The sequence below is a fragment of the Pongo pygmaeus genome, chromosome 15 (genome assembly GCF_028885625.2).
Source record: "Pongo pygmaeus isolate AG05252 chromosome 15, NHGRI_mPonPyg2-v2.0_pri, whole genome shotgun sequence".
Classification (NCBI taxonomy): Eukaryota; Metazoa; Chordata; class Mammalia; order Primates; family Hominidae; genus Pongo; species Pongo pygmaeus.
This window is the reverse complement of record NC_072388.2, coordinates 76,157,224-76,183,724: the sequence shown is the minus strand read 5'-3', so window position 1 is coordinate 76,183,724 and position 26,501 is coordinate 76,157,224. Positions and strand designations below refer to the sequence as shown.

General features: G+C 51.8%; 1 protein-coding gene across 3 annotated transcripts in view; it reads right to left on the bottom strand.

The window, feature by feature from the left end:
* The window catches only part of TMEM63C (transmembrane protein 63C), a 79,445-nt gene that overhangs the window by 10,281 nt on the left and 42,663 nt on the right, over window positions 1-26,501 (bottom strand). For all 3 annotated transcript variants that reach the window (XM_054449088.2, XM_054449090.2, XM_054449089.2), the window contains exons 7-21: window positions 23,456-23,493; window positions 17,164-17,306; window positions 15,412-15,460; window positions 12,731-12,839; window positions 10,442-10,515; window positions 9,715-9,795; window positions 9,481-9,604; window positions 8,599-8,732; window positions 6,746-6,868; window positions 6,159-6,312; window positions 4,753-4,859; window positions 3,180-3,266; window positions 2,533-2,598; window positions 697-859; window positions 334-439 (exon numbers count right to left, since the gene is read on the bottom strand). In XM_054449088.2, coding sequence (XP_054305063.1) covers window positions 334-439; window positions 697-859; window positions 2,533-2,598; window positions 3,180-3,266; window positions 4,753-4,859; window positions 6,159-6,312; window positions 6,746-6,868; window positions 8,599-8,732; window positions 9,481-9,604; window positions 9,715-9,795; window positions 10,442-10,515; window positions 12,731-12,839; window positions 15,412-15,460; window positions 17,164-17,306; window positions 23,456-23,493 — 1,558 coding nt within the window. The remainder of the gene's footprint in view (window positions 1-333; window positions 440-696; window positions 860-2,532; window positions 2,599-3,179; window positions 3,267-4,752; window positions 4,860-6,158; window positions 6,313-6,745; window positions 6,869-8,598; window positions 8,733-9,480; window positions 9,605-9,714; window positions 9,796-10,441; window positions 10,516-12,730; window positions 12,840-15,411; window positions 15,461-17,163; window positions 17,307-23,455; window positions 23,494-26,501) is intronic.

Genomic DNA, 26,501 nt, shown 5'->3' with positions numbered 1-26,501 from the left:
CAGATCCAGGGCTGTCAGAGTCACGACAGCCAAGGATGGGTTGGGGGAGCTCTGTGGTGCTGACCTCCGGGGCCAGCAGCTTCCCTTGAGCCCCCAGAACTGACTCTTTCAGCTTGGTGAAGAGTCATTCACTCATGCGTTCATTCAACAAACATCCCCCGTTGACAGCCATCCAACCTCAGCTCCCCTGTACCCCCAGCTTGGCCCTGGCCCTGACATCTCCCTACCACAGGTCTCCCCATGCTCCAGGAGGTGGACTGATGTTGTGAGGCTCAATTCCTCCTCCCCATCTGTGGGTGTGCAGCCCTTGGGCATGCCTTGGAGATGACTTACCAAAAGGCACAATGATGGGGCAAGTGATGCTGTATGCCATCACCACGCTGAACACATTCATCATCCACGCGTACTCGCGCCCAAACTGGAAGTCTATGGCCTGGTTCTGGGGCAGAAGGCAGGCGTCACCCTGAAGTGGCCCAGTCCCCTTGGCTGGACTACTTCTGTGGCTCCTCATCAGCCTCCTGGCAGCTCAGGCCTGGAGGCAGCCTCTTTTCCAACTCTGTAGACCAAGGTGCCCCACCGCCACCCATCCACACCGTCCCTCCCACCTCAACCCCCTTGGTGCTTCTAGCAGGCTCTATTCCTGACACCCTCCCAAAGGAAACTGAGGGATGTGCTCAGTGGAGAGCCAGCCTGTACCTTTCTGATGTTGACTCTCTCTGGCTCCGATCTAGAGAAGAAGAGGCGGGTGCTGTAGCAGAAGAGTGACCCCAGACGCAGCAGCTCCATGCCTGTGCCAAGTAAAGCTGCCGTGATCACGTAGTTGACAAAGAAGGCGCCGTTGTCTGGCAGGAACACACACCTGGGCAGTGAGGGAGAGGGAAGGTGGCAAAAGAAGCCACGGGGAGAGGGAGAGACGTTAAAAGGGAGGAGAGAGAGGAGAGCAGCAGAGGAAATGGGAGTCGGAGTGGAGATACAGATACAGACAAGGAGAATAACATTTCCTCTCTTTCTTTTTCTCTGTCTCTCTCCTATAATATATATGTCCCCAACCCAATTAAGTTAACAAGCAGTCCCCTGAGCAGGGAGGGGCAGGGACCACATAAAGCATGGGTGTGTTAGGGGATACATGCATTGGCTTGATCCAAAGCAAGGGTGTCTAAGCCAGGTCCAAAGACTCTGGAGAATCCATGAGTGGGTTTCTGGGGAGTCTGTAAACTAGGATGGGAAAAAATAACTCTTTATTTTCACTAATCTCTAACTGAAATTTAGCATTTTCTTGCATTAAGAATGTGGGCAATATGGCAGGGCATGGTGGCTCACACCTGTAATCCCAGCACTTTGGGAGGCCGAGGTAGGCAGATCACCTGAGGTCAGGAGTTTGAGACCAGCCCAGCCAACATGGTGAAACCCCATCTCTACTAAAAAATACCTTGAAGGATTCTGGTCCTTGCCTTATAGAGCAAGTTATGGAAGTTTGCATGTCATTTGCAACATATCTTTGAAAATTGGGATTCTCAACACTTTTTATCACTAAAACAAAAAAAACAAAATTGGCAGAATGTCCCACATGGTCTGCATGTTGCTTTGTCAACGATACCCCCTAGTTTAATATTCTTATTCCAATAAGTAATATCAGTTTTTATACTGATGTTTTTAAGACAGTAAAATGTAACTTTAGCTCGCTTATATAAAAAATGCAATATTGGTTGGGCGTGGTGGCTCAAGCCTGTAATCCCAGCATTTTAGGAGGCTGAGGCGGGCAGATCACTTGAGGCCAGGAGTTCGAGACCAGCCTGGCCAACATGGTGAAACCCTACCTCTACTAAAAATACAAAAATTAGCCGGGCACGGTGGCAGGTGCCTGTAATCCCAGCTACTCGGCAGGCTGAGGTGGGAGAATCGCTTGAACCTGGGAGGCAGAGGTTGTAGTGAGCCGAGATTGCGCCACTGCACTCCAGCCTGGGCGACCGAATGAGACTTGGTCTCAAAAAAAAAAGCAATATCTTGTTATTGATGTGTTTATAAAGACTATATCAAAAATTTGATTTTTAAAATATCTTGATAACTATAATTCAGTATAATTGGTTTTCTTTGTAATCCATGTATTTTGTGCACATAAAGACATCATTCAGAGTACATGTAAAACTGGCAGAATCAGAATAAGCTCTGTGGATTGGACCAGTGTCAATTTCCTGGTTTTGATATTACACTATAGTCATGCACAATGCTTCCATTGGGGGAAACTGGATAAAGGGCTCATGGAACACCTACCCCACATACAGTTTTGGGGCAACTTCCTGTGAATATACAATTATTTCAAAGATATCATTCTGAGAAGGGGTCCCTGAGCTTAACTAGATTGCCAAAGGGATCCCAGCACAGGAAAGGTAACGAGTCTGCCCAGTGAGGGTGTTCACAAGCATTTGTCTACACTTCTGTGAGCAAATTCAGGTGCTGGACTCAGGGAAGAGCACATATACCCACTCCAGTGTGCACACACAGCAGCCCTGGTGGACAAGTGGGAGTACTCACTGGAACCTGATGGATGCCTGCTCTAGATAGTAGATGTCAAAGAGCCAGCGGAGAAAGACATCCAAACTAGAAGCAAAAACAAGGCAGGTCTACTAGTTAGCAAACCTATGAGCTAAGGCTGAGGGTTCAACCATCCTCCCTTGCCCAATCTCCAAAGAAAGACCCTTGCTTTATTCCAGCTGGCCAGTCCACACTTCCTCTCTTCCTTCTTAGTGCTGGGCTGTCCTGGCCCCCAGCCCTTTGACCTTTCAGCTCAAGGCCACCTCCTCCAGCAAACCTGGGCCAGTTTGCAAAACTGTAAGCAAACATTTCTCTCACAATATTCACTCATTTCTCTCACAGTACTCTCTCCCTCTTCTGAATTTCTACTGTTTTTGGCTGTGTTGTTCCCATGTGGGGCTGTCAGGCAACTGGTAAGCACGCCTTGTGTCCCCAGCCAGATGATAAGCCGTATGAGGGCCGAACTCACAGCTGACATGTTAGTGTTTGCAGGAAGCCCGGCTCATGCTACACCCATGACAGGCACGGGGCTGTCTTTGAGGAGTGGGTTTGCAGCAACCACAGGCAGGTCTACAGTATCTGAAAGAGGAGGTCTTAACTCTAAGAGAGCCTGGCTAAGAGGGGAGGGATAATTGGAAGTGAGGTACCTGGTCAGTCCCATAGAGGGCAGAATGATCACCATGAACACCAGAAAGATGTAGCACTTGTGCACCATGACCAGATTCTGACTTGATCTAGAAGGAAACAGAGAGATATTCATCAATGGACGTGGTCTAATAAGAACCAAAGGCCTAACTATGTAATAGAGAGGAAGAGAGACACTGATATGGTTTGGCTCTGTGTCCCCACCCAAATCTCATCTTGTAGCTCTCACAATTCCCACATGTTGTGGGAGGGACCCAGTGGGAGATGATTGAATTATGGGGGGGTGGGTCTTTCCCATGCCGTTCTCATGATAGCGAATAAGTCTCGTGAGATCTGATGGTATTATAAGGGGGAGTTTCCCTGCACAAGCTCTTTTTGCCTGCTGCCATCCACGTAACATGTGACTTGCTCCTCCTTGCCTGCCACCATGATTGTTAGTCTTCCCCAGCCACATGGAACTGTAAGTCCAATAAACCCTTTTTCCTATATTAATTACCCAGTCTCGAGTATGTCTTTATCAGCAGAGTGCAAATAGACTAATACAGAGTCCAATGAGACCTCTTTCTTTTATAAATTGTCCAGTCTCGGGTATGTCTTTATCATCAGTGTGAAAACTGGCTAATACAGACATATGCAGAGTAGAGGTCTGGGCTGGGAAATTGGTTTAATCGTGCATACCGATGCCATCTCCATAGATCACTGTGAGTTGTGCTGCATCTGGGAGCAGCAGGAAAGAACAGCATGATCCACTAGTGATGTCTGTACGGGCACGGGAAGGGATGGGAAGGCACAGATGTGCCATATAGTTGATGTCTCTGTGTTAAAGAGACATTACCAAGAATACTCAAAATCCCTGCAGAGTTTCAGTCATCAATATAAGTCTTGTTCTTGGCCAGAGGAAAAGGCCAGGAAGGATTTCCGTTAGGACAAACATTTTGGCTGCTGCCTGGTGGAATAGTAGGAACTTTTGGTGCGGAAAATAACTTTTGAGATGCATGCAGCTTTCAAGCCAAAGTACTGCCACCTGCCCAGGGTATGGCAAATACTTTCTACCCAGTGAGCAGCCACCATAGAACCATCAAGGCTAACAAATGGGAAAGCTCCTGATTGGGTAAAAGGTTGGCATGGTGTGGGCCGTATGTGATGATAGTCATAGTGAGTTTGTGGGCCCCTCTGTGTGGCCACAGCATTCTATTGACATTCCCACACAAGTCTTTCCTCCTGTGCCTTCTGCGTGGAATGCCTGGGACTGCCTAGCTCATGCCTACAGCTCCATGCCTTCAGGATATGGCTGGGGGCTGAGGGAGAAGCCCAAGGAGGGCTTGGCTTTGGCCCCACACTCTTAGGCAGTGGCTCTATCTCAGCAACCCAGGGGCCCAGAGACAACCCAGACCCTCCTTCCAAAGACAGAACACCTGTTGGTCTTTGGGGATGGTTTCAGGTATCAAAACCATCCCTTATCAATTCCCCTTCTTAGGCTAGAAGGGGGGCCCAAGTGCCAGGCTGGCGGGGAAGCCAGGGCAGGGGAAGAGGCTGGAGAAACCACAGGGCTAGGAGAGGAGGCCCCCAGGTCACCTGGTCCAGTGGGCCTCGAGGAAGGCGGAGAAGTAGACAATCAGAGGCAGTATCACTGTGAAGCCCCAGAGCATCACAGAGGGGAAGAACTGGGTCACAATTGGGCTCTGCAGGGGGAGAGGGGAGGATGGCAGGAGAGACGTCAATGCAAGCATCCCCTTCCCCTTGCCTCTTCTCCTCCCACTCACTCCCAGGGCTGGCTTGCTCTCCTGGAGGCTGCAAGGGGCCTGGCCCTTCTCACTGGCTTTCCTGGCCAGGCAGAGGCTGACACCCAACGTCAAGTGGAATACCCAAGGGGCTAGGCCTTCTATGCTGAGGTCACTGGAGGGGCAGCCTGAGCTTTCCTGAGTGACTTCCTCCTAAGGCCAGAGCTAGCCAGGAGTGCAACCCCAGCAAATTGCCTTTGCTGTGATGACATGTGAGTGGGGGAGGAGGGGAGGATGGAGGAGTCCCCAGGGAGAGCTGTGGCCCTCCCAGGATGTGTGGGGTCTGGGGCCTATTACAAAGTTGACAAAGGGGAACAGAAATCAGCAGCAGAAGTGGTGTGGCTTGACTTGTGTGCGTGTGTGTGTGTGTGCATGCACATGTGTTGACTGTATGTGTGTGCGCACATGCACACATGTGTTGACTCTGTGAGTGTGTGCATGTGTGCGTGTGTGCATGCACGTGTGTTGACTTTGCGTGAGTGTGTGCATGGGTGCATGCACATGTGTGTTGTTGGAAATGAGGATGGGGAGAACATGGAAGAAGAGACCTTCTAGGCTCCTAGTAACAGTCTTGAGGCTAAAGAATTTGGAAACGGGCTAGGATCCCTCTGACCTGCACCATCAGCAGAAGGCATCCCCTAACTTCAGAGATGGTTCCCCCAGGGCTGAGGGCGCCCAGCCTGGAGTGCAGGTGTCTGGAGATGAGGGAGGTGGAGGCAGATCTTGAGCTCCCACTTCTCTGAGAGGGCTGCATTGGAACTTACCTCACTCTTCCTCACTCTCAACCCTACTACACAAACCAGGAGCCTGCTGCCCCGGACAACTTGCGGAGAGCAGAGCCACTCACACTTGCCACACCCTCTGGACCCCAAGCTGGCCTGGGATGACCCCGTTCATGAAGACCTCTGAGCCCACGTTGACAGGATGACACCCCCTCCAACTCACCCCAGGACCTGCCTGTGGACTCCCCACTCTCCCTTCCCACTCTAGCCCTGGTCCCTAAGACTGGCAGTCACCCACCTTCATCCCTTTAGAACAAAGCAAGCCCTACCCCGCCATTTGCTCCATGGCCACCTCCACAATGTTTGCACTGTATGGGCTCCACAGCCCCCTCCCAGGGGGCCCCCCCATCCCATCCTCGCCTGAATTGTTCCTTGATCTCCCTGGGGCCCCCAGGCCTGGCCTGAGCAGAGGAGGCACCTGCAGCTTCTCGATGGGGCGGGTGACGTTGTACATGTCAATAGTGTTCATGATGATGGCAGGCGTGGTGAGGAAGAAGAAGAGGAAGAAGAGGAAGGTGTTGATTGCGATAAAGCGGGCCCACCAAAAGAAGCGGCGGACAGACAGGTGTTTCCTGGGGAAGGATGGAAGAAGGAGGCACATTTAGAGACATCAGTTCTTAGAGCCCACGTGCTGTTTGCTGTAGGCCAGCTGTGGACTCAGGCTGCCCTGGTCTAATCCAGCCTCCTGGGTCCAGACCTGCATGTAACGGGCCCCTGGACCGTCCCTTGTCACATCGTTTATAAAGGATCCGGAGCATATAGCCAAAAAAAAATGGACCTGAGTTCTCTCTGCAGAAAAAACCTCTTTGCTAAGGGTTGGATGCCTCCCACACTTGTGGGAATGAGTCTGGGCGTACACACAGGTTGTGGTGCTTAGGAGAGCATGGAACTTAGTCCCCTTGGAGTCTCTGTTGGGCAATTACATGGGGAGAGAAGGCCCTGTCCTGCTGCCTTCTTCAGTCTCAGAGGAGCTCAGAGGAGAGGGGAGGGATGGAGGAGGCTTACCAAATAATGTCTTTGGGGTGTGGGGCCATAGTGACCCTCCAGTAATATGATTTGACGATGGTGGTCACTGAGGACTGCTGGGGTTGCACACCACACTGGACATACTTGTAATCCTTACGGACGCTGCAGAGAGGGGAGAAGAGGAAGAAACGTGGGTCTGGGGGTGGGGGAATGGGCTTAGGAGGGTCTCATGCCAGGAGCTCAGGGCCACTATGGTGGTCCTACAGATGGGGGCTCATCCCCTTCCTGGGGATTCTTGAAGCCTTGGATATGTCTTCAGGACCTTAGAGGCGGACAGTTCCTAAGGCCCAGTATCTGGAGGAAAGGGCATTTGAGGGTGCCTAGACTGCCCAGGAAGGGCAGAGGTGCCACATGGTTCTGTTTCTGCCTTTCCCCTTAACAGCAGTGACAGCACACAGAGACACTCTTTCTTTGAGATTTGATAAGGGAGGTACTACTTTTAGCCTCATCTTAATATCAAAAGCTACTGATTATTGAGTTCTTTCTGTGTGCTTGATACTGTGCTAATTGACGACCAGCATCATTTCCATTGCACAGATGACTAAATCGAGGTGCCTAGAGATGTGACCAAAGAGGAGCAGGTGCTGGAGCCCCACTTCTGGCTTGCTAGCTCATATTCTGCTGTAATTAAGCCTCGGATCCTCTCTACCAAATGACGATGTCTCAAAGAATGAGCAATATTACCTCAGGTAGGTGTATTGCTTTAAAAACACAGAAATCGAATAGAAGGCATATCACTTGTCAACCCTCCGGGAGGTGAACAGGGCAAATATCAGTAACTAAATTTGCCAGATAAAACGTTGAGAGTGTAAGGAACTTGCAAAATTGTGTACCATTGCTTGTAAGCAAAATCCAGGTAGTTTTGCTCTTCCTTTGTAAGATTGGGGTAGGTGGGAACAATGTGCTGTATAGGATCAGCCTCCCCCAGAAAGAAGAGCCCCCTTGCCCCCCACAGTTCCTAAGAGATAAATTCTGGAGCCCCTTTAGGACTTTAGCCCAGTCCTAAGGATCCTTCTGGAACATTCCAGAGTGGACTGAATTCACTCCTTGTCAATGCATGGGCTGCCAGAGGCTGGGGCAGAGAAGAGAGGGGCCTGTAGAGCTATGAATTAGGAGAGGACTGCAGCAGGAGAACGGCAAACAGAGCTGCTCTATCCTGACGCTCTCTTATGGTGAGGAGGGAGTGACGTATGTGTCGGCTGGGCACAGTGGCTCACACCTGTAATCCCAGCACTTTGGGAGACCGAGGCGGGCAGATCACCTGAGGTCAGGGGTTCGAGGACCAGCCTGGCCAACATGGTGAAACCCCATCTCTACTAAAAACACAAAAATTAGCTGGGCGTGGTGGCGGGCGCCTGTAATCCCAGCTACTTGGGAGGCTGAGGCAGGAGAATCGCTTGAACCTGGGAGGCAGAGGTTGTAGTGAGCCGAGATTGTGCCACTGCACTCCAGCCTGGGTGACAGAGCGAGACTCTGTCTCAAAAAAAAGAAAAGAAAAGAAAAGAAAAAAGAAAAAGAAAAAGGGATGCCATTCTTGTCAAGGGCAGAAGAGGAACCACGAGGTCAAAGGCTTCTCTGACCACCTGTGTGCTAAAGCAAGGACAGGGAGTGAGGAGCCCCGGCCTGGGCACCCCTTGAGACTGGCTGAGCCCCAGCAGCTGGGGGAAGCAGGTATGGCCATCTCATCCACTGGGGAGCCAGATGGCAGCTGCCTGTGAGGAGCATGGAGGGCCCAGGGGAGGCAGAAGGGGAAACGGGAGGCGGAGAGGGAGGAGAGTGCCGAGAAGCAGGGGTATGCTTGGGGCTGGGTGGGGCGCCTGCCTGGTGCTCACCGCTTGGCCATCCTGGAGTCCTGGAAGGTGACAAAGATCAGGTCCAGGCGCTTGAGCGGCACGCGGTTGAGCTCGGCGTTGAACTCGTCCGTTAGCTGCTCCTCTAGCTCGCTGTAATACTGCTCTGCATCCACCTGGGGTGGCAGGCAGCCTTCAGGGCTGGGGCCAGAGCCACAGGAAGGCCTCCCTGGTCACAAGGTTCCTCCCCACTCAAGCCTCCCTGGATTGTGGTGGCCTTGAAGCACCTCAAGGAGCCCAGGACCCTGGCTGGCCTCCAAAGTCCCACCTCTAGAACAAGAAGAGGCGATGACTGCCATTCACCCCTGCCCTTAGATCTGGGGAAAGTGAGGCATAGCTAGGGGTACCCGGGGGCTCTCAGGCTTGGGGTGGACCCCAGAGAGGTGAGAGGATGTGTTTGCCGCATTTCCACGAGACAGGGTGAATCTCTGTGCTGGCAGAAGTTCGGCGTGCTCCTGAAGCAGGTGTCTGAGTCTTGATGCCCTCTTTGAACCACAGTGGTCAGGTGATAAGTCAGGCTGTTGCCTTCAAATGTTTCTGTCCTATCTCTTTGGGAGCCTGAGTCCTGGCAGCCTCGTGTAGCCTGCTGTGTTTTCTCTGGTCCTTCTCTCTCATTCTCCCATCCAAGACCAGAAAGGAGACAACAGCTAGCTTCCCTGGATTGTTCTGAAGGTGGCCTCCAGAAAGGCTCCCATCTCAACAGGGAGGCAGGACATGGTGGGTGGGGAGGAAGGAGCTGGGTGGGGAGCACTAGAGCAGACCTGAGTGAGGCCTGGGGCCCAACAGTGCGGGCAAAGGCACAGAGCCTAGAGCCCTAGGACCCCACTGCTCCCTTGCTGTGCTCCCGACGCTCAAGCCAGTTACCTCCTTGAAGCAGGTCCAACACTTGCAGAAGCACAGGCGGGCGCAGGGGTGGATCCTGATCATCACCTTCCCAGTCTTCTTGGCCTTGGCTGTGTAGAAGAGCCGGCCCCGCATGGCATGGCGCCTGCCAGCAGTGGGCAACGGGAGAAGGACCTGCAGGTCAGGGGCCAGCAGAGCCCCATCCTCCCCTTTTACCCCCACCCCGGGCCCCAAAAGTCCCCGCTGCAGCCTCACCTCTGATCGTCCAAGTCGATCAGGTTCCTGACGTCGTAGCAGAAGTGGACTCTTGTCACGACACTGCCTGGATAGGCCTCGCTGCAGCCACAAACATGGGTGCTGAGTTGGCCTGTGGGGTTGGGGATGTGCTGCCCCTACCCCCCCTACCCAGCATGTCGGCCCTTAGGGCTGAGTGGCTCAGCTGCCTGGTGTTCCTGGATGGGAGACTCCATCTCTGCTTCTAAAGCTGAACCTCAGTGTTTGAACCTTGGCGATCTGAGAGCTGCCAAATCCTTCCTACACAACTCAGAACAGGGCTGAAGGGTGGAGCTCCACCCACTGGGGAACCCAGGAGAGAGCTGTTCACAAAGAAATAATTAGCTCAGTGAACAGTGTCTTTGGGGCTAGGAACTTGGGGTCACAAAGGATGTCTCCAGATGATCTGCTCTAAATAGCTGTGATCCAAGTTTGCCTGTGCTCAGTAGTTGGAGCAACAGGAGAAAGAAAAATTCCCATCACCCATATCGCAGCCATGCCATGCAGGAAGTCCCTGACTTCAGACACCCTGCTCCAGCTCCAGCAGCCCTCCCCATTCTAAAAAGCTGATCCTGAGCTGAGTCCAGGGAGAGCCACCCTGGGGTGTCCCAGTCCCACCATCCTGCACCAACTCACTACCCACTTGAGGACCCAGGCGGGGTTACGGGGAGGAAGCAATCCACGCCTCAGCCCACCCCAACCCACTTACTGAAAATGCTTAATGATGAGTTCTGGGTCTTCAATGTCCTTGGGCACATAGGTGATCATTAGTGTCCTTGTGACCTGGGTGGGAATAATAAAAATGGAGAAAGAAGACTGTGCTTGCACAGGAATTCCAGATACCTGAGTCTTTTGGTGGCCCAGAGCAGGCCTTCTGCTCACAGCAGGCTGCTGCCAGTGCCTCCTTGCTGAGAGAACCAAGAAAGCCAAAGCCAAGGTGGGACACTGTGGGCCAAGGAAGTGCCAGCTGCCTTAGCCCACAGTGTCCCAGCTGAGCCAGGCAGCTCTGAGGTTGGTCAACTGTGCTTCTGTTCTCCTCTGTGCCCAGCTGTGGGTGCCCTGCTCTGGACCACTGTGGTGAAGGGAGGAACGGCTGGAAAGCTGCCATCAGTCTGGGGTGGAGGATCAGAGCTCCATGATTGGAAAGAGTTGCCCGAGCGACCCCACAGTGATTTCTGCTCTCCCCGTAGCTTCCACTATTCCAGCGTAAAGCCTCACATCGCTAGGGAAATCCCTCACGTGAGACTGGGCGGGGGAGTTGGGAAGTAAACAAGACTCTGGGGAGAGGATAGGGAAGCTTCCCCCAAACTTCACATTTTATTCTGTGAATGGGAAATATCTTCCTGGGTCGTCACCTTTAAGATGAGTCTGGTAAATTGTGCTGCAAGAATCAGGGGTCTTGAAAGAGGCTTCTGGTGACAATAAGGAAAGCTGAAGTAGCAGACACCAGACTGGTCAAGGGTGACCAAGCCTCCATGCCTGGCAGGCTGAAGCATTTGGGTTCACTTTTCAGGGAATGTGGATTTGCACTCTGGGGTGGGTTCAAGTGAATCAGTCCTTTTGAATGGATGGCCTGGAAGGAGCTGATTCCACACCACTGAATCTTTGAAAGGCTGAGGACGGGAACTAAGGATGCTCCTCACTCTTGCCCATCCCCAGCAGAGCATGGGTGCTGGTCCAGATGGGTGGCACTGCTGGTGCCTGCCCATGGCCCCCTGTCAGTCTTCTCTGCACACCAACACCTGCAGCAGGCTTCAAATATTGCGACTGCTCTTTCCCGGCCTTGGGACATGTTCAGCTTTTGCGCAGGGCAAGTAATGGAGGAGTTAAAGCCCCTAAGTGCAACCCTCAATGAATGGTGGACAGGGAGCTGGCAGAAAATACCCTCAATTGCTCACCTCCAGGAAAATTCTGGGGCATGTGCTCTACACCAGCTCCCAGAGTTCCCAGGTCGTGAAGCTCCAGTTACCCACAGTGGTAAGTTGCCCCTCCATGCTCCCTTTTTTTGGTTGCCTTTGCATCCTCACTCCCTTACTGGCCTTTCCTGGGATCACCTCCCATAAACAAGTGCTACTCATTCCAAGTCTCAGGGTCTGCTTGGATGGGGTCACCCAAACTGAGACGGTGGGGATACATGGGGGTCTCTGACCTCAGAGACATTGCAGAAGGGCAAGGCATGGGCCTAGCAGGAGTGGGCAGGGCCAGGTACACTAAGTAGCAGCAGTTCAGCAGGGTCCTGACCACTTAGCATGGAGGCCCCCGCTGGTCCACTGGGCCTTGTTAATCCTTTAGTTTTCAGATGGTGGGAAGTCCAAGAGTCCCTGGGGAGGGGCGGGGCAGCAGGGGGCAGGGATAGGAGGTACCTGGGCAGCAGCTATTTACCAACCAGTCTGAAAGTTTCATTAGGGTTGAGAGGATGGAGGGTGAGAGGGTGAGAGGGTGGAGGAGGGTGAGAGGATGGAGGAGGGTGAGAGGGTGGAGGAGGGTGAGAGGGTGGAGGAGGGTGAGAGGGTGGAGAAGGGTGGAGGAGGGTGAGAGGGTGGAGGAGGGTGAGAGGGTGGAGAAGGGTGGAGGAGGGTGAGAGGGTGAGAGGGTGGAGGAGGGTGAGAGGGTGAGAGGGTGGAGGAGGGTGAGAGGGTGAGAGGGTGGAGGAGGGTGAGAGGGTGGAGGAGGGTGAGAGGGTGGAGGAGGGTGAGAGGGTGGAGAAGGGTGGAGGAGGGTGAGAGGGTGGAGGAGGGTGAGAGGGTGGAGGAGGGTGAGAGGGTGGAGGAGGGTGAGAGGGTAGAGAAGGGTGAGAGGTGGGGGCCAGGTGATTGTTACTAGGGCTGAAGGGAGGAAGCTTGGCCCCTGCTCAGGTGAAACTGTCCCCTCCCATCTTTCACAGTCTCCCTGGACCCTCTGAGGGCTCCTCTGAGGGCTTCTCTGAGGGTTGGGAGTGGTCAGCCCAGTGGGGAGGGGCCCCAGCTCCCAGTGGAGAGCAGCTTTGTAGGCTACTTACCTTTTGGCTATTCCTGGGCGCAAACCCCAGGCAGTGATGAGCCATGAACATGAAGTTGGTGATGAAGTAGAAGAAGGACAGCAGGCTATGCAGCCACAGGAGCTTGCTCCTACAGGGAGGGAGGCAGCAGCAGTGAGGTCAGCCTGCAAGCTCCCCAGAGCCCACTGCACACAGACCCCTGGGCCTCCTTCTACCGTCAGTCTCCTGGGGCCCCCCAACCCATCACAGTCTCCTCAGACCCCCACAACCATCCAAGTCTCCCCAGACCCCAACCCATTACAGTATCCCCCTACCCCTACCCATCACAGTCTCCCCAGACCCCCACCCATCACAGTCTCCCTAGACTCCCCCTACCATCACAGTCTCCCAATACCCCTACCCATCACAGTCTCCCCATACCCCTCACCCACCACAGTCTCCCCATACCCCCCACCAACCACAGTCTCCTCATACCCCCACCCATCACAATCTCCCCATACCCCCACCCATCACAGTCTCCCCAGACCCCCACCCACCGCAGTCCCCCTGGACACCTTCCCTACCCATCACAGTTTCCCTGGACACCTCCCCAAACCATCACAGTCTCCTAGGGCTCCCTGCTCCCTCCCACACATCACAGTCTCCCCAGATCCTCCCACCCATTGCAGTCTCCGTGGATGCCCCAACCGGTCATGGTCACAGTCTCCTTGGATCTGTCCCACCAGTCATAGTCTCCTAGGACACCCCCACCCATCTCAGGCTCCCTGGACACCTCCCCTCACTCATCACAGTCTCCCAGGTCTCCCTCCCACCCATCACAGTATCCCTGGATCCTCCCCTCTCACCTATCACAGTCTCCCCAAATATCTCCCCATCCATTGCAGTCTTCTCAGACCCTCCCCTCCCACCGATCACAATCTCCCTGGACCCCCCTCTCCCAGCCCACATGCAGTCTTTCCAGGAACACCTTCTTGGAGTCCAGACACTCAGGTGCCTTGGAAGGGGCATCAGTGGTGAGAAGGGGTCTTGCTCCAGCTCATGGGGGGGATGTTTATTGAGTGTTTACTCTGAGCCAGATCCAGGTGGGACTTAGTGCATGGTGGGCATTTTCTCACTAGACTCAACCACACACATAGCCATGCATGTGGTTATCTTCACTTCACTCATAGGGAAATGAGGGTGAGAGAGGGTCGGTGACCCTCCCAAGGTCACTGTAGCAATGGTGCGCTGGAAGGTGAGCCCAGAGCTGCTGAAGTACTTAGATTCATCACTGCTACGCCATCCTGCCAGCTGCTGTGGCTCAGGCCCCCATGGTTGCATAGCAGACCAAGTGAGGAAGAACCTGGGTTACCTGCAGGCCTCGGGGGAGGAGGGCCAGACGGTTTGCAGCACTGCCCCTGGGGTAGGAGAGTCGGGGCACTTGGACCATGTTTGCCATCCCTGCTTTCAACTCACATGATGCCATCCCAAAACACCTGGCTAGGATTGCTACTCAGAAATAGGGCCCACCTTATTCTACATGGTTAGAAGGGAGAAAGGTCACCTTGTTTCAAAATACCCCTGGTGCCTGGCACCTCACACGCCATTGCCATCTGCTATGATGGTGGGTCCACCATGCTGCTCCACCCTCAGTTTCCACAGAGGGGCAAGGCTACATGGTCTCTATACAATGCTCCAGCTCTCTGCCAGGATAGATTCATGGAGATTGATGGCTTTTTGCTGTTCTACTAGAATTCACTTTTTGTTGGGAAGATGTAGGTACCTCGGGCCAGCAATCGGCCTCGGGAAGGAGCTGATATCCCTGCTCTGGTTGGCATCCTCAGAGGAGGATATGGTGAAAGCAGAGGTGAGAGGATGCCATAGCCCCTTTCCGCTGATTTCAGAGTTTGGGTTAAGCCAGTCTGCTCCAAGGTGTATTGCAGGAGAGCAGGGGCAGAGGGATAGGGGTTAGGGGAGGCGAGGTGGGGCAGGGGTGTGTGAACCCCACTCACACTTGCTGGAACTGCTTCTGCAGCTTTGTCAGGAATCAGCCAAGCTGGCCTAGACACCTGGGCCATGGCATGGACCAACGGGGTCACATTTGGCTTGGGGCAAATTGATATGGCCTCCAGTCAGTTCGGCTGATGTTGAAACCCACAGGTTCTTGGCCTGTGAGGGGAAGGAGCTTAGAGAGCATGTCCACCAGCTCTTCCCCAATGATGGACATGAATAAGGACTGAAGCTCGGTATTGGGGGTGCACTACTTCAGACCTAGGGCCAGTTAATGGCAGAGGTGGGGCATGAGTCTGCTGTGGGACTCTGAGGGGGACTGTCAGGCACATGATTCACTCAGGTATATGACGGCTGACTGGAACCTATTGGTGGCAGGAAAACAATCTTCAATCTCTTTCAGCACATGGTCTCTGCCTCTTGGGATCTGGGTACACTAAGCAAATAGGACCATTTCTCCATGTCTTCATGAGTGGCCAGTTTGGGCAGCTCCACTCATGACAGGTGAGGACACAGGGCCTCATCTCACACCAAGAGTCCTGCCCCACCGAGAGGATGCAGCTTCTGGCATCTCACTCAGGACCCGGTTTCCAGGGAAACCAGGCCTTTCTTAACAACAAAACGCTGCCCATGTTACAAACTGACATGTTAGACCTCCTCTCCACACCAACACCCCCAGCCAATGGAATGGGAGGTTAAGATCAGGTACCTACTCTGTGGAGACATTGACAATGGTGGTCCGAGCAAAGTGACTGCTCCAGTCTGAAAGAGAAAGAAGTTGCTGACCTTGAGCCTGGCTCCTCAGTTGCTGGGGGTGCCAGAATTCAAGGTTCCTAGACGAATGCGTGGGGTCTGGAGATGCTTGCCTTTGACCTCTTCTTCCTTCTGGTTCCCCAGAGCTTCTCCCCAACTTTTAACAAAAACATCAGAGGCCTCTTTTCCCTGGCACTGCTGACTGGGGCTCTCGGGAGGAAAGCGAGAACACTTCTTTGTGTGGTATCTCCAGGGCACAATTGGCACATAATGGACACCCAGTGAATGCTTGTTGAAGGCACCAGCCATCCAGCCACAAGCAGAATGATGAAATTAGCAACACTATTACCACTGGCAACGTCCAGAAAAGGCAACACTGCCTCATTCAGAGGAAATCCTTCTGGCTATGTGCATTAGTTTGACGGTTCAGACACCCCCTTATAAAATGTGTCTAAAAATCCTGCATGATATTATCACTGCCAACATACCAGCTCTTAGGACGAGACAAGACTCAGATATTACTCTAGTAGTGGCATTTGGTGGCATGGACACTCAGTGTGCTAAACTGAATTAATTAAGTTCTACCTCTAGCCAAGGATAAACAGGTAGAAACCTGAGGAATCAGGGGAAAGCTGGTTGCCCCTGGGGCATTTACGGTGCTATTTTGCACCACCCAGTTGTACAGTCTTCATACAGCTCCATTCAGCTTCATGATTCTAAATGAAATACTAGCTGCTATTCATTGAGCACCTACTATGTATATGAAGCACTGTATAGGTATGTGGCATGTGATCTCCCAATCTCTAAGACAGTTGAGGAAAGTGAAGCTCGGGAGACTGATTTGCCATATACAAGGTTAAATCACATGTTAGCGGTCAGGTGCGGTGACTCATGCCTGTAATCTCAGCACTTTAGGAGGCCAAGGCGGGCAGATCACTGGAGGTCAGGAGTTTGAGACCACCCTGGCCAACATGGTGAAAACCCGTCTCTACCAAAAATACAAAAATTAGCCAGGTGTGGGGGCGGGTGCCTGTAATCCCAGCTACTCGGGAGGCTGAGGCAGAAGAATCACTTGAACACAGGAGGCAGAGGTTGCAGTGAGCTGAGATCATGCCATTGCACCCCAGCCTGGGCAACAATAGCAAAACTCTGTCTTAATAAATAAATAAATAAATAAATAAAATAACATATTAGCTAGGCAAAGGTATTTTCTGCGGAGCAGGTGTAGGTAAACATTGTGGAGCCATGATTTTTCTGCTTTGGAAGCCAAGGTCTCATCTACAATGCTGGTCCGTTCAAAGGGCTTACCCTGTTCCAATGAGTGGGAGTAGAGGTCCTACAAGACAAATTCTGCACCTATGGTGTTATGTCCAACCGAGTGGGTTCAGGGATCTTTGCAGTGGGTCACATGTCACAAAAGGGTCTCCAGGAATGCCCAGCCAGAGTGGCACCATGAATGAACACTCAGTTCCAAACTGAATTAATACTATGTGCCTGCTGTGTGTCAGGCCCTGGGCCAAACCTGTGACAAAGGAGGAATCGTCTCCAGTCTCCACATGAGAGAAGCGAAGCATGGCTTGTTCAAGTTCACACAACAACAAACTCCCAGAGGCAGGATTAGATGTCTAGACCCTCAACCCCAGCCCTGACTGGCTTGCCTGGCTGCCTCTCAGGTCCAGCTGCTGCCCCAGGGCCAGCTGAGCTCTGCCTACCCAGAACAGATCCAGTATAGTTGATGGGGAAAATGATGCCCAGGGAGGGGATACAGATGATGAGCACAAAGATGATGAGGTGGTACTGGAACACGATGTAGATGCGCGCGTCGTCCCCACACTTGTTAATCAGATCCTCATCCCTGGAAGAGACACACAGACAAGGACATGCCTCAGGAGCCAGCATGGCCACCACTTGTTGTGGGGAGGTAGAGGGAAGAGCAGAAAATGATCACCCCCTCCCCAAGTTTTATTTATTTTTTAAAAATATCTCTATATCTTATATATAAGGCAATTTTGAAATTGCCCTATATCTCAAAGCCTCGGTTATCCCTGAAGTATACTTTAACTGAATTTCACAGACATATCAAAGATAGGGGCTCTGTTACAGATACACACTCAGGAATCCAGAAACACTCTTGAAATAGAGCATTCATTCATCCCTTTATTACTTCTTCAAACATTTTGAGTAGTTGCTATGGTGCAGGCACCAGACAAAGCAGTCGTGGTATTAAGAGGCACTCTATTAGGAAAAAAGGAACACCTGAAACCCATGACGAGATAATGAGCTATCACTCCACACTGCCAGATTTGCCAAAGTTGGAAAGTTGGACAACACTAAGTGTTGGTGAGAGTATGGGGCGTTGGGAGTTCTCCTGCTCTCTTGGGTGTATATGCTGGCCCAGTTACACTGGAGAACAGTTGGTATTATCTACTGAAATGGAATACATGCACATTCTATGACCCAGCAATTCACTCTTAGGTTTATACCCAACAGAAATGCATGACATGTGTACCCAGAGACATGTATAAAAATTTCACAGATGCATTACTTGTAATATCCTCAAACTGGAAACAACTTACATGTCTATCAAGGTGAAATGGACATAAGAGCTGTGATATATAAATCATGAAATACTAGACAGCAGTGGTCCCTAATCTTTTTGGCACCAGGGACCAGTTTTGTGGAAGATAATTTTTTCCATGGACCTGGGTGTGGGGTGGTAGGGGGGTGGATAATTTTGGGATGAAACTGTTCTACCTCAGATCATCAGGCATTAGTTAGAGTCTCATAAGGAGCACGCAACCTAGACCCCTCATATGTGCAGTTCACAATAGGATTTGTGCTCCTATGAGAATCTCATGCCGCCGCTGATCTGACAGGAGGTGGAGCGCTCAGGTGTAATGCTCGCTCACCTCCTGCTGTGCGGCCAGGTTCCTAACAGGTATCCATCTCTGGCCTGGAGGTTGGGGACCCCTGTTACACAGCAATAAAAATGAATGACCCATAGCTGAACCTCACAAACACAATGCTGAGTAAAAATTACCAGGCACAAACAACACATACTGTGTGGTTTCAGACATAAAGTTCAGCTATAGGCAATACTGAGCTATAGAGTTAGAATGGGATGGGGATGAAGGTTGGGGGGCAGGAAGAGAGCTGCTGGGTATTGGCACTGTTCTAGTTGTGGATCAGGATGGCGATGGCACAGCCTTAGCTTTGTGACGACTGAGCTGTACCTTTTTTTTTTTTTGAGACAGACTCTTGCTCTGTTGCCAGGCTGGAGTGCAGTGCCACGATCTTGGCTCACTGCAACCTCCTCCTCCTGGGTTCAAGCGATTCTCCTGCCTCAGCCTCCTGAGTAGCTGGGACTATAGGTGTGCACCACCACGCCCAGCTAATTTTTTGTATTTTTTAGTAGAGACGGGGTTTCACCATGTTGACCAGGATGATCTTGATCTCTTGAGCTCAAGGGATCCGCTTGCCTCGGCCTCCCAAAGTGCTGGGATTACAGGCGTGAGCCACCGTGCCGGGCTGAGCTGTACGTTTTTTGGCGTGCACTTTTCCATGTGCATGTTATACTTCAATTTAAACAATTTAAAAGCAACAAGTGCTCATAGAAACTTTGGAAAATATGAAAGAGAAGTAAATAATTCATCTACAATCTCATTGAACCTAAGACAATGACTAAAAAGCATTTGGGGCTGGGCATGGTGGATCGCGCCTATAATCCCGGTACTTTGGGAGGCGGAGACAGGTGGATTGCTTGAGCCCAGCAGTTCGAGACCAGCCTGGGCAACATGGTGAAACCCTATCTCTACAAAAAATATATATATATAAATTAGCTGGGTGCAGTAGCATGTGCCTGTAGTCCCAGCTACTCTGGAGGCTGAGGTAGGAGGATCGCTTGAGCCTGGGAGGTTGAGGCTACAGTGAGCCAATATCATGCCACTGCACTCCAGCCTGGGTGACCTGGGGAACAGAGCGAGACCCTGTCTCAAAATAATAATAATAATAATAATAATAATAAAAAGCATTTGGAGTTAATTTTTGTTTGTTTGTTTGGAGACAGAGTCTCACTCTATAGCTCAGGCTGGAGTGCGTGACATGATCTTGGCTCACTGCAACCTCTGTGTCCCAGATTCAAGGGATTCTCCTGCCTCAGCCTCCAAAATAGCTGGGATTACAGGTGTGTAACCAGCTAAATTTTTGTATTTTTAGTAGAGATGGAGTTTCACCATGTTGGCCAGGTTGGTCTCAAACTCCTGATCTCAAATGATCTGCCCGCTTTGGCCTCCCAAAGTGCTGGGATTACAGGTGTGAGCCACCATGCCCAACCTCCTTTATTTTCTTGTTGTGCTCATTTTACTTGGTGATTATAGTTATAAAAAGCATTTGATGCACTGCTCTTTTGCTTGGCATTTAATCTCAAGCCTTTTCCGATGGTTTTACGGAGTAGTGACAGTGGCCTCTGTCGATGGAGCACTGGTTCATGCTCAGCACCACGCAGGCCTCCGCACTCCACTGGTGGACACACCGTGGTTTACCCACCCCTGCCCCCTTGTCAGGATTGTAAGTTGTATGCAAAACTAGCATCCAGCCTGGGATTCAGATTTATTTTTAAGGCCGGGTGCAGTGGCTTCTGCCTGTAATCCCAGCACTTTGGGAGGCTAAGATGGGCAGATCACTTGAGGTCAGGAGTTCAAGACCAGCCTGGCCAATGTGGTGAAACCCCGTCTCTACTAAAAATACAAAAATTAGCCAGGCATGGTGGCACGTGCCTGTAATCCCAGCTACTTGGGAGGCTGAGGCAGGAAAATTGCTTGAACCCGGGAGGCGGAGGTTGCAGTGAGCTGAGATCGTACCATTGCCCTCTAGCCTGGGCGACAGAGTGAGACTCCGTCTTAAAAAAAAAAAGAAAAAAAAAGATTTATTTTTAAACAATACTACAAAAGGCACACCTTCAAGGTTTTCAATGTTCCCATTTGAGGAATTATTTAGAGCTCTTGATTTTTTAACTTTGAGCAGCTAAACGTTTCCCTCCCTGGACTTGAGAATGAAATGCCAGAAGTGGAATGGATGAGAACTTCTGGAGAGCAGGGGAAGGTCTTCTTGCACTGCCTGAGGTGGGGTGAAGTCCAGGAGCCTCCAATCAGGTGGAGAGAGCAGAGGACTGGACAGGACTGGATGGCACTGAGAGCACTAGAATTCTCTTCCTGGGCCAGGAATTCCTGCCTCCACCACTAGGCTTGTTTCCTTTCTCCATCTTTCTTGTAAGTGCCCCACCTTGACCTTCCAGCCAATCACCCTTCTTCCTACTCACAATTAATTCTCTGTCTCTGCTCTCATTGCTTCCCTTCCTTCCACCTCTTTCTGAAGACATGCTGGATCCACTGTTCTGCTCTCTCATCTTCGGCATCCTCCTCTCTCTGCGTCCACCTGCGTCCACCCGCATCCACCCACACCTCTTCCCCGTAAACTACAACCAGGCTCAAGTGCTTGTTGGTTCCTCTGTAATAAAACAGCTCCTCAAGGATCCACTCTCTGATCTGTTCCCTGACCTGTTTTCCCTCCTCCTTCCAATAGCTTCACTTCCCTCCTTCCATGCACCTCTGGAAAAAGGTGACCTTCCTTCTCTGCCTCCGTGTCTTGGACATCCTATCCTCGGCCTGCCCTCCCAACAGAGACCCAACTCACCAAAGTCAATGTCCTTTCGTCAGCCCCCATTCCACTCCACCTCTGTAGCACTAGAGGTTGCTGGGCCGCCCCACCCTAGAGGAGAGCCTTGTCCTGGCCTGGCTTCAGTGAGTCCAGCCCAGAGGATGCCTCTTCCTCCTGCCTCGATGAGGCGCTCCCTTGGGCCACTTCTGGTCTTACATCCTTGGATGACCCATCTGCTCCCATGACTTCAACTACAGCCTCCATGCACCATCTCCCAAGTTGAAATCTCTAGCTCTGACCTTTCTCCTAGGCTTCAATCTTGTTTTTTCAACAGCTCCTTTGTCAGCTTGCATACTTGCCCTGACTACATCTCATCATTTTGTGTTTCCTCTCCCACCTAATGGCATTACTACCCTCCCCAGAAACCAGACCTCAGTTTCTCCCTGTTTCTTAACTAGGCCACAACCTACTGACTGTAGCCTTATGATCTCCCTCCCATCTTCCCCTCCCATTGTTTCTCTAGTCACTGCCCCGGTTCAGGTCACCAGCACCTCCCACCTCGACCATTGGAATAGCCTCCTTAACTGCTCACTTTGACTTTGGACTTTCTCTAATGCCATTCAGTCTCCATACTTTTGCCTACACACATATATTGGTCTGAGTTTCCAGCTTAAAAACACTAATTGGCTCTCTGCTGTCTCTAGATGAAAGCCCAAGATTCTCAGTATGCCAGTCAAGGTCCCAGCTGAGGCCCAGTGCGGTGGCTCATGCCTGTAATCCCAGCACTTTGAGAGACTGAGGCAGGTGGATCACCTCAGGTCAGGAGTTTGAGGCCAGCCTGGCCAACATGGAGAAACCCCGTCTCTACTAAAAATACAAAAATTAGCAGGACATGGTGGCGTGTGCCTGTAATCCCAGCTACTTGGGAGGCTGAGGCAGGAGAATTGCTTGAATCCAGGAGGCGGAGGTTGCAGTGAGGTGAGATTGTGCCACTGCACTCCACCCTGGTGACAGAGAGATACTCTGTCTCAAAAAAAAAAATCCCAACTGATCCTTCCAGCCCAATTTTTACCCTCCCCCGCCACACTTACCATGAAACCTTGCTTCTAGTCACACCAGATTTACCATGTCTGGGCACACCCTACTCATCTCTGCAACAAACTGGCTCACACAGTCCTTTACTTCTGATGTGCCCTCCACATCTCATATCGTACCTGTTGAAACTCTTCCTGTCCTCCAATGCCCGGCTCAAAACTATACTTTTCCAGTTGGAATTCATTTCTCTCTTCCCCAGATGCTGTCTGCATAGCAATTATAACTCTCCTATTCTGAATGCTACAAAGGGAGTTTTGTTCACCTTTGTTTCTCCAACCAGACCGCATGGGTTTGTGCATGGGGATGCTACTTGACTTATTGCTGCTCAGTAAACGCATTAAGCTGTCTTCTATGACACTGCTCTCAAGGGGTGCTGGATGCACAGTGCAATGCCCTGCCTTCCTGCTTTCCCAGATGCTGGGTCCGTGACAGAGGGGCCTCTGTGATAGGAGTCTTTGGGTAGGGGTGGGGTGGAGGGGTTTAAAGGATGGGCAGGACAGGACAGATGGAGCACATTGAGGGAGAGCCCATGAGCGTGTGGGGTCTGAGGTGGAGGCAGAGCTGTGTGCACACATGTACATGTGTGTGCATGTATGTATGAGTGTGCACGCGTGTATGCCTACGCAGTGGGAACATAGAGTTCTGGTAAGTGTCTGCTCTGCTGAAGCATCTGGCTGGCGTTGGAGAATCAGGAGAAAACAGGTAACTTGAGGTCGGCTTGCAGGAGAAAACAGGTGACTTGGGGGCTGCTTGCTTGCAAAGTGGGGTCTGGCATTCAAGAAATCCAGAAGGTTGAGGTAGGCAAGGGCTGCCCCTCTGCTCTCCAGGCACTGAGGACGAGAGAGGCCTGCCCTTCTGCCCGATGCGTTTGCTTGGGCAGAAGGGCGAACACATGGTATGCTGAATGATGTTCACAGAAATCAAGCAGACAGCACAAAGGAAGGATTTCTTTTTCCTGGGGTGGAGTTCACAGAAGCATTTCTCCAGGCATGCAAGTAATGATTCAGCTAGTAAAAGTGGTCCTTCCCTGAGGGCTGAGGCAGAGGCAACAAGGGCAGTGGGCTGTGCCCAGTTCCCACTTCACCAACTGTACCCCAGGAAAGCATCCTTCACCGGTAATGGGCCGAGGTGGTGGGGAGGGTACAGAGCTCAGGCGCTGTCTTCACAAGCTGGGGGCTGCTAACTTTTCCAGGAGCCTCCACCCCCTACCCCCAAGGCAACACGGTCACAAGCTCACAGAGCCCGGGCACTTACTTCATTGTTATGCTGTTGAAGAACCAGGAACAGAATCCCTGGGGAAAAAGGAGAGAAACTGTGAGAAAACCCAGGCCCTGGCCTGCCCTGCCCAGCTCTGGGAACCCAGGCGGCCGGGTCATCTAAGACAGCCGTGGCAGTGTCCGGGGCCTCCTTCCTGGGAAAAAGAGTCTGAAGGCTCAGTTGGGAACCAGTGGTGACTGTGGAGGGAGATGCTTCCCTGGAAATGGGTGGACATCTCTGCCCTCCTGTTACAGGAAATGGGGTTTAGAAGGTGACCCTTGAACTGGAGTGGGAGAAGTGACTCCTTCTGGTGTGAACGTCTGTTGCTCTCTGTCTGTCCTTCATGCTTCCTTCTGGAAATGCCCTTCCCTGGATGCGTGTGGTGCAGTGGGCTCCTACTCTTATTCTGTCCAATTGGGAGTTTGCCTCCAGTGATTGACTGGCTAATGGGAACTTTAACCAAGTGGGGCCAATTAAAATTTCCTTAAGGAAGCCAGGCATGGTGGCTCACAGTTGTAATCTCAGCAGCTCAAGAGGCTGAGGCAGGTGGATCACTTGAGCCCAGGAGTTTGAGTCCAGCCTGGGCAACACAGCAAGACCCCACTTATTACAATTAAAAAAAATCCCTTAAGGGGATTGATATGGGTGTTGCAAGGGAGAAGGTCTCTTTCCCTCTGAATTCCTGCACCTCGGTAAAAATCATGAAACCTGGCGTGGTTTGGTGGCATCTTTGATGCCATGTGCTGAGGGTCCTGTCCTGTTGATGCCTTTCTCTTGGGGTCTTGCTGTCTGGAGTCTCTGGGTGGTGGGGAAAGGTGGCCTCAGCCATGGGGAGATTGGTGGGGGACTAGAGAGAGAGTCGTCTTTGGAACGGTGTGTAAGAGAGGGGGCTGGGGCCTGCAGCTCTAAAAGCTGCAAGCTCTGGTAGCTGGTGAAGTTACTCAGGTGCCTGCTTCCTTTTGGGATCCCAGAGGACTTAGCAAAACCTGCACAAGGTTACAGCTCTAGATTGGCCCCATTTGGGACATGTGCACTTCTGTGAACCAGGCAGACCTCTTGATTGATAGTCCTCTGGAACCACATGGATTGGGGAAGAGGTATTTCCCAAAAGGAAGCAACTATCAGCCAACCCGACACAGGGAAGGAGACTTAGAAGGCGGGCCTTATGCCGAGGGGAGCAAAAGACATCTGTTTCTTTTTTGCCTGTCCTTGTTGCTTCCTTTTGAGAAGGCACAAAAGAAACAGAAGTCCCTTGCTCCCCTCGGCATAAGTCCCACCTTCTAAGTCCCCTTCCCTGTGTTGGGTTGGCTGATGGTGACAATGGCCACTCAGAGGGTGTTCACGGCAGGACATTCCTCCAGCTATGTCCTGGGGAGCTAAATTAAGGATAAATGTTCAGGTGTGAGTCAGAGCAAGGAAGGGAAATAGCACGGTGGTGGCAGCAGCAGTGGGGAGCATCCCCAGGGAGGGGTAACTAGCAAAGCAGAGCTGGGCCGAGAGAGGTCCAGCCACCCCTCCTGCATGGAGAGTCTGTCTCCATGGCCCAGCTGGGCAAACAGGGTGCGACTGACTAAGGGAACAAGTAGCTTTCTTGATGGTCCCTCATGATTAGGCACCACTGGGGACACATCTTCCTGGGAATGTATTTCTTCCCCTTCCACTACAGGTGCACAGGTGTATACTGGAATAGACAGAGGATGGGTCATCCAGGAAAGGGCAGAGGTCATGAGTAGAAGCGTGGCCATGAATATCCTGTGTGGATCTCTCTGTCTGTCTGTCTCTCTCATGTGTGTGTGCACACACATACACACACACACACTCCCTCCCCTGAGTACACATTGTCCCTCTGAAGGCATAAACCATTCAGAAAGCTCAGCAGCTGAACAGCCACACGAGAGGCAGATACAGGGCTGCAGTTCCCAGGAGCCAGCTCAGCTGACGTGACAGAGTGACAGCTGTCAGTTCACTTCACCTATCTGAGCCCCCGCCACCTGGGGGTAACAATACCTGACCCAACTTGCTCAGGGAACCATGGTGAGACCCATTTTCTTCACCCACACCACCTAGCCCTGGCTGAAGGCTCCCCATCCTGGCTGGACACTATGGGGGCCACCTCACTGAACTCTCTGTTCTCCATTTAATTTAATTTACGCCCTCTTCAGTTTGTCCCCCTCACTGCTGCCATAAGGATTTATCTTCTTAGATTTTTAAAAATAAAACTTTTTTTTGTCATTGTAACAAGAAAAAAAAATCAAAGTGATAGTTCTAAAAATAAACCTGCGAGCCACCTTGCAAGGTAGATGTTGCTGCCTTTTTTCTATCCAGGAAGCCTCCAAGAGATGAAGTCACTTGTCTGAGGCTCTGCACTTTGGAGAGGGCAGATTCTAGCAAGTGAAGGACCCGGCCTCTCGAGGGATGACAATGGAAGGAATTTGGCTCCGCTTACTTAGCGCAGCTGACAAATATGCATCAGATGCTAAGTACATGGCAGGCTGGATTGGATGTGGGGTGCAGTGATGAGCAAATCCAAGTTCAGGGCCTGTGGAAAGCAGACACACTAGACTGATCTTGCAGGTGAGGGATCATTACAGACAGGGTTAAAAATGTTAAAGAAAAGGAATGCATTTTCTGTGGCTATATAACAAGAGATCTGGACCCAGGAGGGGTGGTCAGGGCTCCCTGGGGAAGTATGCATAAGCTGAAATCTCAACAAAAGGTGAGTGACTCAGAGAAGGGACACTGGGGAAGGGGGAGAGGGAAGAGCCTGGGGAAAGGGCTGGTGGAGGGAAGCAGGTGGCCCTGTTGAGAAGCTAAAAGGTGGACCCATGTGGCAGGGATAGGGGAGTTGGGAGGAGTAAGGGAGGATGGACCAAACTACCAGGCCACGGCACAGCATCTGCAATTGATTCCACCGGCCCTAGGAAGACAGTGAGGGTCTCTGCAGCAGAATATATGTCCCCAGGCAGGGGCATCTCTCTGGATGCAGGTGGAAAATGGATAAGGGCCCTAGAGTGTGGACCTAAAAGGATCAGTTAGAGCTACT